The 10,385-nt window shown below is 41.0% G+C and overlaps 1 protein-coding gene across 1 annotated transcript; it reads left to right on the top strand.

The window, feature by feature from the left end:
* Positions 1-8,409: 8,409 nt before the first annotated feature.
* On the top strand, positions 8,410-9,726 carry GCNT3 (glucosaminyl (N-acetyl) transferase 3, mucin type). The gene has a single exon (XM_044662446.1). It carries the CDS (start codon positions 8,410-8,412, stop codon positions 9,724-9,726), a length of 1,317 nt encoding a protein of 438 aa, XP_044518381.1.
* The last annotated feature ends 659 nt before the right edge of the window (positions 9,727-10,385 follow it).

Raw genomic sequence — 10,385 nt, 5'->3', positions numbered from 1 at the left:
GGACAAGGTATAGATTAATATTAAATTTCCACATGAGATATTTCAAAAAGTCTATCAGAAAGGTTGCCAGTATGAAAAATTTGGGGATGGACTTATATTATTATCTTTTAAGCTCAAGGATTTATTTCAGACTTCTCACCAGTATAGGGGTGCCCTAAAGCAATTTCCTACCGACCTATGATTATGTGTTCCAGAAATGTCAAATCCTATTCTTTAAATTGATATTTCTCCAACAGGGCAAATAGCCATTGTTGATAACCATTCTAGAGAAAGTCAGTGAAGAATTAATTCAATATGCTACCTAGGGTCCTGGGAGGGCAGCTAGGTAGTCCAGTGGATAGAGCACTGGGCTTGGAATCAGGAAGGCTCATCTTCCTGAGTACAAATTCAGCCTCAACCACTTACTAGCTGCGTGACCCTGGGCAAGTCACTTAAACCCTATTTGCCTCAATTCCTCATCTATAAAATTATCTGGAGAAAAAAAATGGCAAACCATACTAGTATCTTTGCCAAGAAAACCCCAAATGAACTCACAGAGTCAGACACAACAGAAAATAACTGAACAGCAACAATAATGATGATCCATAGTCCCAGGAATAGATGACAATATGATAAATTATCACCTTCAGTCTTGCAGGTCTTGAAATACTAAGTTGGGTATCTTCTGAAAATCCACAGGGGGGTTGCACAAATCCAGTGGCATAATTGGAGAGTCATGAAAGTCAAGCTAGGCTGGGAAGGCTCACCTTTCATTTTTTGAGAACAGATTAAATGCTACCTGGAAGTTCAATTCAGGGAATAAAACGAATCCTGCCAGATAATACATCAGCTCAGGTATCAAGAATGGTATTTCCCAAGATAACACAATAGATATTCATTCAGGGTATGGTTTCTGCATTGTGTCTCTCAGACTCAGGGCAACATGCCATGGCAAGGTGAACCATAACCCTGGAAATTCATGAATAGTTTAATCAAGAATTATAAGAAAAACTACGAACCCAAATTAGAATTGCCATGGGAAGAAAGACCACAAAGCCAGAAAATTCTCTACATGATAAGAAGGTTGATTCAGCAGTGGTTGGCAATCCAGCAAGTAGATGGTATCGTGTTTCTAGAAAAAGGGAAAGTCTGTTAGAATCCAGTGTTAACATTATCCGGGGACATAGGAAATCAGCAGAGGTTTCCATTAAGTTTACCAGATGTCCTACAGAGTCCTCGACCCAAGAACACAGATCATAAGTATGAATAGAATGGCAGAGATCATTCCATAGCCATGGTGGTCATATGTTAAATTCTTAGATTGTTTTTCTAAAGTATATTTCAAAATTAATGTATTAATTCTGACACTTCCTTACTTATCTGTGATCCCTTCTTTCAGTTCTCTTCCAGACTGGTCTATATTTTGTTTGTGCATTCAATCCAATCTCATTTGTGGTCAGTCTTCCACAATGTTGTCAACATGTTCTGATGCTTATGGGATTTTGCTAATAACTTAATTGTATGGATGATATAGAAATAACTTCTCTGCTTTGACTATTCAAACATTCTTTTAAAGTCTTTGTACCAGGGGGCAGCTGGGTGGCTCAGTGGATTGAGAGCCAGACCTAGAAATGAGGTCCTGGGTTCAGATCTGACCTCAGACACTTCCCAGCTGTGTGACCCTGGGCAAGTCACTTAACCCCCATTACCTAGCCCTTACTATACTTCTGCCTTAGAACTAATACACTGTATTGATTCCAAGAAGGAAGGTAAGGGTTTAAAAAAAAAAAATAAAATCTTTGTACCAGAGAGGGCTCTCTATTGCAAGTATGACCAGGCTTTCAAAAACTGATTAGTCAAAGCATGAAGTCATCAATGATTGAGCCTTGGCTTAGGGTCCTTGCCCCATAGAGTTTCGCCACAGTTTTGGCCACAACAAAAGATGAGACACATGATCATCAATAGGTTGGTAGACTAGTCTTCACAGTCCAATTCACTGCAGATTGGTCTAAACCTTTCAAAACCAGAGCCGTCACAGCAGGGGCATTCTATGCCAAGTCCCAATTTGAAGTCTGGAAAGAACTGATATATTCTATTATAATCGTTTGCCCTTAAGGTTTAAAATATATATATATAATATATATAACAGCTAAGATTTTTGGAGCACAAGTAGTATGTCAAAAATCTCTTTGATCTCCTGGAGCAAATACTTTTTCAATATTCAGTGGGGGGGTATTTGCTGTGAGATATAGGTAGCTTTGACTGGAGGCAGAACAGTCTTTCCAGGTGTGATGTTGTAGCTTAGAGGCAGGATGTAAGGAGCTCCTGTTGGTATAAATCCATAAAGAGTTTACATTATGCTAGAAACCCTGTAAAGTCTTTCACCTGCCTATGTGAAAGAAAGAGGGGGACTCACTACGCTGCAGGCAGACCGGGGAGCTAAACCAATGCACTAGAAGAATCTATTGCTCATTTCCCTGCAAGATCAAAAAACAAAACCAAAAAAATCTCCCAAGAGCATTGCCATTCTTTAGTGGTCTAATCTATTCCAACGTGTCAAACACATGGCCTCTGGACTGTTGAACTGTAAAAAACACAGAACTATTAAATAGTCAGAAAACCCATGTCTTTAAATCAGAAGAGGGGTTCGATACAATCTCTCAGGCCTCCACACAGAGTTGTGTGCTCAAAGTCCACACAGAGCCCTGAGACTTTAGCCACTCTGGCTACCAACCCCTAGGAATGCCAACACTTTAAGAGTGACAGCTCCAAAGAATAAAAGAATTTGGGAAATTTATATACCTTTTAGGGGAACTGAGGATGGGAGAGTATAGTTGATTGGCTTTATAATGGCTACAAAGGAAATGAGGAGTCCTAGAAAAGATTGTCAGGGTGAGGCTGATGCTTTATGATGGACACAAAAAAAGGGAAAGATCCAGCCAAAAAAAACCTCTGACACAAAGGGAGAAACTACTAGGACAAAATGAGGGCACTTCACATCTGATTAAGACTGCTAATTCCACCTAAAATACGTTAAGGTCTATTGTTAATCCAAACTTGTGGAAGTTGGGCTTTCCCATCAAGAGACAAGGCCAACCTTGAGGTTTTCAACTTTCAAGCTAACTGAACTTGGGGGGTTATCAGATCCCATGTGGCTATAAGTTTGGGGGTTTCTAGATTCCATGTTGACAGGACCTATAAGACTCCTGAATGTAACAGATTAAAATATAATTGGAGGGGCATCTGGGTAGCTCAGTGGATTGAGAGTCAGGCCTAGAGATGGGAAGTCCTGGGTTCAAACCCGGCCTCAGACACTTCCCAGCTGTGTGACCCTGGGCAAATCACTTGACCCCCATTGCCTACCTTTACCACTCTTCCACCTAGGAGCCAATACACAGAAGTTAAGGGTTTAAAAATAAATTTAAAAAAAAGTAAAATATAATTGGAAAATTGTTAACGAAATAGATGAAATACAATAGAACAGAGATAATATTACTATGTGGCTTTTGAAGACAATATGTAGCTACAGAGATCCTTCTGTACAGTTCCTTTCCCATTTTTCCACTCCATAGGTTTCTATTTGAGTTTTGGAACCATGAATCTAATCCAACTGGCTCAGAGGCCTTGCCCTTATCATATAGTCATTATCTTTTTAAACTTTTAGTGCACAGTGATCCAGGTGAGGCAACTAGGACTTTAGTCTAGGGCACTGGAAGTTGGAAGGTGCTAATAGCCTTCAAATTGATATGTGCACAGTGAATTGTAAGAGGGAGATTTTAGGTATTTTATAAATATGTATTTAAAATGTGGTCGCCAGGAATCAACAATTCAGATTGATTCCATAATTAAAATAGACCCAAGTCAAGATCAAGGCAAGACAGATCTTAGCAACTGATTAACAAGAGTAATTTATGAAAAAACGAAATAACCAAATAATGTAGTTTCTCTCTCAACCCAGGTAAACTCCTCCCTGGCCAATTCTTGCCCTCTTTCCTCATAGTTTATCTACAGTAGTCTCTCTGCAGAGTCTCTCTTCTCATTAGGGTTGGTGTCCCAGAGACTTTGCCTCTCCCAAAGAGGTGTTTGGGGTCTTTCTACTCAAAAAACTTTGTATCCTGAACACCAATGTCTCAGTCTTTTTCAACTGTTTCTGACTCTTCATATCCCATTTGGAGTTTTCTTGACAAACATACTGGAATGGTTTGCCATTTCCTTCTCTAGCTCATTTTACAGATGAGGAAACCAAGGCAAACAGTGTTAAGTGACTTGCCCAGGTTCAGCATTTTCTTGGCAAAGAAACTGGAATGGTTTGCCATTTCCTTCTCCAGGTCATTTGAGGAAACTGAAGCACATGGGGCTAAGTGACTGGCCCAAGCTCATACAGCTAGTAAATATCTGAGTTTAGATTTGAACTCAGGACCTCCTGACTCCAGACCTGGTGCTCTATCCACTAGTTGCCCATCATCCCTTTATCCTCGCACTCAAATTATTGCATAGAGGAGTTAGGTTAACTTGGCATCTAACACATTCAGAAGCTTCCAGGAGCTGAACTGAAAAACAAACAAACAAACAAAAAACAATGAAAAAGAAAATAAATAATATGCAGTGACCTTCTATAGGTTATAATTTTAAGCTAAAGGAAAATTGCTTGGGGGAGTGGGTGCCTCTTGAGAAACAGCATAGTGCCTAAAGCAATTGGTGTAATAGAAGAGCACTGGCCCTAGAGTCAGAGGAGTTGGGTTCAAACTCTGCCTCACATGATAGATAACCTTGGGTAAGTCATTTAACTGCTATGGGCCTCAGTTTCTTTGTTTATAAAATGGGAATTATTTAATAACACCTATCCCCCAGGGTTGTTGTGAGGATCACATGAGAAAATAATTTAAAGGACTTAGCACAATGCCCAGATGTGTTATAGAAATGTTAGCTATAAATGGCAGCTTGGAGGCAAAATAGATAAAGTGCTGGGTGTGGAGTTAGGAGGACCTGAGTTCAGATTTGACTTCAGACATACTTACTAGCTTTGTGACTCTGAACAAGTCACTTAACCCTGTTTGCCTCAGTTTCATCTTTTGTAAAACTAGCTGGAAAAGGAAAGGGCAAAATATTTCACTATCTGAAAAAAAAATTACACAATAGTTTTTATAGGGTGCAAGATACAAGCAAACAATGTGCATTAATGAGACAAAACCTTATGGTCTGGGAGCTATTTTGGTTAGTAGCAGGACTTTCCATAGTATCCCTTATCCTGGCTGCTTGAGTAAGGGAATCACTTTCTCATGGATCCTGACTGTGTTGTTTTGGTTCTGAACTGACTGACCTTCACAGAAAAGCTCATTTCTGATTTCTACTTTCCCCAGGAACAAGACAGGTTTTCTGGTCAAGGACATAGTTTATTTACCTCACTTCAGTTCTGCAAAGAAATGAGAGATAATCAAGAACGATTACTTGCCTCTCCTTCCAAAGTACCTTTTTTTGCATTAGATCAAAACATGTCAGTGATGACAAGGTACTAAAGTGAGAAGACTGCTGTCAGTTGTTTTTAAATGATCCATTAAAACCTGTCAGAGGGTTTTTGTTTGTTTTGTTGGTTTTTTAATTGGACCAGTAGGTGGAGAGTTCAAGCCAGGGAGTTTGAGCCTGCTTTGATACCTTTTAAAAACCTGATCGTTTTCTGCTGAGCTTAGTAAGTGTTTTTCTTCCTCATGTCCAAACTTTGGATCATTTTCCACCAGAAGAAGCACTTCTGGGTGGCCTCCCTGAACCCAGTTCTTCCTTCAAACCAGGAACAGTCCAACTCGGCTATCTCTGCCCCTTGTCAGGGACTGCGTGGATGAATTGGAATTTCTTAGAAAATCTGGCTTATGGAACTTTAACTTTCCAAGAAAACAAAGGAAAAAGGGAAGTTCCTCGGGATCCAATGTCAAACACAGGCAGGAAGACTTCTCGTAAGGTGATTTTGTTCGTTTTCCTTGATTTACTTAATCTTTTTTACTTTCCGATATTGTCAAGAAGGTGTTTTGAAAGAGGTTAAAAACTATATTTCTCTAAATTTTTCTCATTGCATCATGCTAATAAACCAGGCCTTTTAAAGAATTATTTTTTTTCTGCCTATTAAGTCTAATAAAGGGGGACACAAAATAGAAAAGGTTACAAGACTGCAATCTAACAAATTAAGGACTAAAAGGAGGTCTGTGGAAATCATAGTTAAAATCATTGATGTATTTCAGTCTCACATAGGAAATTCTGTAACAGGAATAGACAGAATAGAATGAAATAGTAAGAATGTTAATGGTCCCTATGAAGAGGCTTGCTATTCACTTCTTGGAAGGAATCACTGTTTCAGGGTACAAAAGGAGACACATTCTGGGGCACAGGTTGATTTTGTTTAATTTTACTTTCTTTTAATTGTATTTTTTATGAGTGGGATTTTTGGGGGGGGGGTGGAAGGATACTGCTGGTGGAGTTACAATTGCAAAAAAAAAAGGCATTGAAGTATTTTTCAAAATTGAGAGAAGTTCAAGAAGGAACAGACACAGGCCTGTAACATGTTGAATTTGTTATGCACGTTTATGTAATAGAGATCCACAATTTCATATATAACATTTTCTGTTCTTCAAATATGAATGTTTCTTCTTTTTTGGTGTTTAAAGTTCAAAACCAAAAAAATATAAAAATTTTTAAAGAGATCGGTTGAGTTTATTCATGTGCTTTGAATAATTACACACAGTTTTTGACAAACAACCAGACTGGCCACAATTTGGGGGGAAATGCTGTAACCAGTTCAGGAGAACCTCTTTTCTATTTAGTAACTCCCACATACTGAGTGTGAATGACTAAGACATCTACAAGGCTCTGGGTGACCTGCCTAAACTTTCCCAGTGACTGGGTCAAGAGGCAGAAGGGAGGGGAGGAAGTATGCTAGGAATCACTTGAAAATCCTGAGGACCTTTTTTTTTTTTTTTTAAACCCTTACCTGCTTTGTAGAATCCATACTAAGTATCAGCTCCAAGGTAGAAGAGCTGCAAGGGGTAATTGGGGTTAAGTGGCTTGCCTAGGATCTCACAGAAGGCAGATTTTAATCCAGGACGTCAATCTCCAAGCATTATATTATCCATTAAGACACCTTGCTGCCCTGAAGACCTTTTTGCTCTTGAGAAATGGATGGGTGAGAATCAGAAAGCAAAACAGGGTGAGGAGTTCCTGTGGAGAGAGTCAGGCTCTGGGAGGGTGAATTCATTCTGAATGGAGTGGCTAAAATCACAGATTTTGAGAAATCCCTGGCGGCACCTCCAAAGTGGGTGGGAGCTGGAAAGAAAGGGAAGCTTTAGCTTGTTTGGAGCGATAACTACAATATGACCTTAAGGCACAAGTCTCCCCCAAGAAGTGTCTTCTGATAGTCAACAGGGCCTCTGGTTTGGGTGTCTCCCTTTCCCCCCAAATTTCCCTTACAAACTGAAATTTGGAGAACTTGCTTTACTGGAGATTTTGTTTATTTGGGGTAAGTACAAAAAAACAAACAACTAAACTAAAAGGATATTTAGTTCACCAGCTCCTTATTACTGGCCTAATAACATTTTACCGTGGCCTCAACACTTGTGTATAAAAGGGGCATTAAATCTTGCTGAAGACATAATAATAAATGAGACTCCCCAGGTGTGAGGATCCCAATCAGGGTGACAATCCTAAAAATGGACCTGTGTGTCCTCAATGCTGAGGGCATCTCTGATCTACAGGCTGTGCTTATGTGGTTAATATAGGTGTGTGAGCTTATGATGACTTATCATGTTACCTCAATGACTGAAGAAAAAACTGGCGGCCACTGGTATTTGTCAGAAAAATATATTTCATTCCAATGTTTTAAGAATCAGAAGTTTAAAGGCTCTTTAAAAATGCACATTCTGATATCAAAAAACTGAGGAAGACCTTTCTAAAACAGGAATAAATTTCCTTAGACTTTGCTTGTCTGCCTTATCTAACACTCTAGATTATAGATAAGAATGGACTACGCAATAGAAGAGGGAGGAGAGAGAGAGAGAGAGAGAGAGAGAGAGAGAGAGAGAGAGAGAGAGAGAGAGAGAGAGAGAGAAGAGTGAAGAATGAGGGGTGGGGACTTCCTCTTAACTGATTGCATTTATACCTTACTAAGCAAACCAGGTCTAGTATTTCTTCACCTTCGGTCTCCCGAAGCAGATAGAGAGGGATTGTGACCAGGCTTCTACTTCCAGCCAGTGTAAATGCTTCCCACACAGCCTGTTATCAAATGACTGTGAGACTTGCTCTGAGCCTGTTGGCCAACAAGAGGAGAATTAAGGAAAAAAATATCCCTGTTGCTGGTTTGGAATGAGATTTATGCGCTGACGGTCTGGTCATCATTAATTTGTGCTCTAAAGGAGATTTCTACCTTCTTAGGACTTCATTTTTTCCACAATGAATTTGAAGAAAGTATGGTTCTGCCAGAAACAGTATCTGTGGGCTTTCGGAAGTCTCATGCTCCTGGCCACAGCTGTTCTGAAACTGTCCGACAATTGGGAATGTGACCTCAGTGACTTGGGGGTGGAATCCCTGGACTTGTGGAAGGAACACTGCAAGGATGAGCTCTATCAGTCCCTGAAGCTGTCACCCATCAACTCCATCAACTGCTCTCTGATCACCAGAGGGGACCCTGATGCCCTGGCTCAGGCAGCCTTGAAGAAGCTGGAGAACAAGGCAAAAAGGGTACCTTTGACGGAGACCCAATATCTCAACATGACTCAGGACTGTGCTCACTTCAGGACCAGTCGGAGGTTCTTTCAGTTTCCATTGAGCAAGGAGGAGGAGGAATACCCCATTGCGTACTCAATGGTGATTCATGAGAAGATTGAAAACTTTGAGAGGCTTCTGAGGGCTGTGTATGCTCCTCAGAACATCTACTGTATCCACGTGGATAAGAAGTCTCCGGAAACCTTCAAGGAGGCAGTCAGAGCCATTACTTCATGTCTCCCAAATGTCTTTGTGGCCAAAAACCTGGTCCAAGTGGTATATGCATCCTGGTCCAGAGTACAAGCTGATATGAATTGCATGGAGGAATTGCTCAAGAGTTCTGTGCCCTGGAGATATCTTGTGAATACCTGTGGCACTGATTTTCCCATAAAGACAAATGCTGAGATGGTGAGGGCTCTTAAGGTGTTGAATGGGAAGAACAGTATGGAATCAGAGATACCCACCGACTACAAAAAAGCCCGCTGGAAATATCACTATGAGGTCAAGAACATGATATTCCAGACCAGAAAGATAAAGACCCCTCCGCCCCACGGCTTGCCCATGTTCACAGGGAATGCCTATATTGTGGCTTCCCGAGACTTTATCCAACACCTCTTTACGAACCCAGATGCTCAAAAGCTGATTGAGTGGGTGAAGGATACCTATAGCCCCGACGAACATCTCTGGGCCACTCTCCATAGGATGCCCTCGATGCCTGGCTCTGTACCCCATCATGAAAAGTACCACACCTCTGACCTGAATGCCATTGCCCGCTTTGTGAAGTGGCAAGGCATGGATGGGGATATCAGCAATGGGGCCCCCTATCCCCGCTGCACCGGGACCTACCAGCGGGGCGTCTGTGTGTTTGGGGCTGGAGATCTGCGCTTTATGCTGCAAAGTCACCATCTGCTGGCCAACAAGTTTGACCCGAAGATAGATGACAATGCACTCCAATGCTTGGAGGAATATCTGCGGTACAAAGCCATTTATGGGAGGGAACTCTGAGAGAGAGAACTTGGCCACCTTTTGGGTATGAGTAACTCTGTCAAGCATGTAAGAAACCCTTTAGCACAGTGTGATGTTTCTGCAGAGAAATGGAACCTTGAACTTTTGTGGCAACCCCCCAAAGGTGAGAGATTTCTTCTTTGGGACCAGCATTTAGATTTGATGGTAAGCAGGACCAAGAGGCAATTGATTGCTGCTTTGAGTGATTGCCAATTATGTTATTGCACAGTATGGTAAAGAACAGAATTGGAGAGAGGAACAGAATGTGTAAGTTACTCTCTTTTGGAGGTTCTCACCCAGTTTGTCCCCGGGGGATGATATTCTCGTGGACGAGATATTTCTTGGGTTACCCGACTCACTTTGGAGAGAATTTGGAGGGAGATCCAGGTGAGTCACCAGCTACATCAGCTTGGTATTGTGAAAAAAGCACTAGATCACTGGAATTCAAGTTTGAGACTTGGTTCTACCACTTAATTGTTCTATACCTGCTTAGAAATGGCACTGTCTCTGAGCCCCACATTCTGGAGCTCTGAAATGGGGCTAATAATCTTTATGCTACCTACCTCCCAGGGATATGGTGAGCCAAGAGTTTTGGAAAGGGTAGAAAGTCATGTAAATGTTTGTTACTGTTCCATGGGAACATGTGATTTGTACACTTT

Source organism: Gracilinanus agilis, chromosome 2 (genome assembly GCF_016433145.1).
Source record: "Gracilinanus agilis isolate LMUSP501 chromosome 2, AgileGrace, whole genome shotgun sequence".
Classification (NCBI taxonomy): Eukaryota; Metazoa; Chordata; class Mammalia; order Didelphimorphia; family Didelphidae; genus Gracilinanus; species Gracilinanus agilis.
This window is presented reverse-complemented; position numbering and strand designations above follow the sequence as displayed.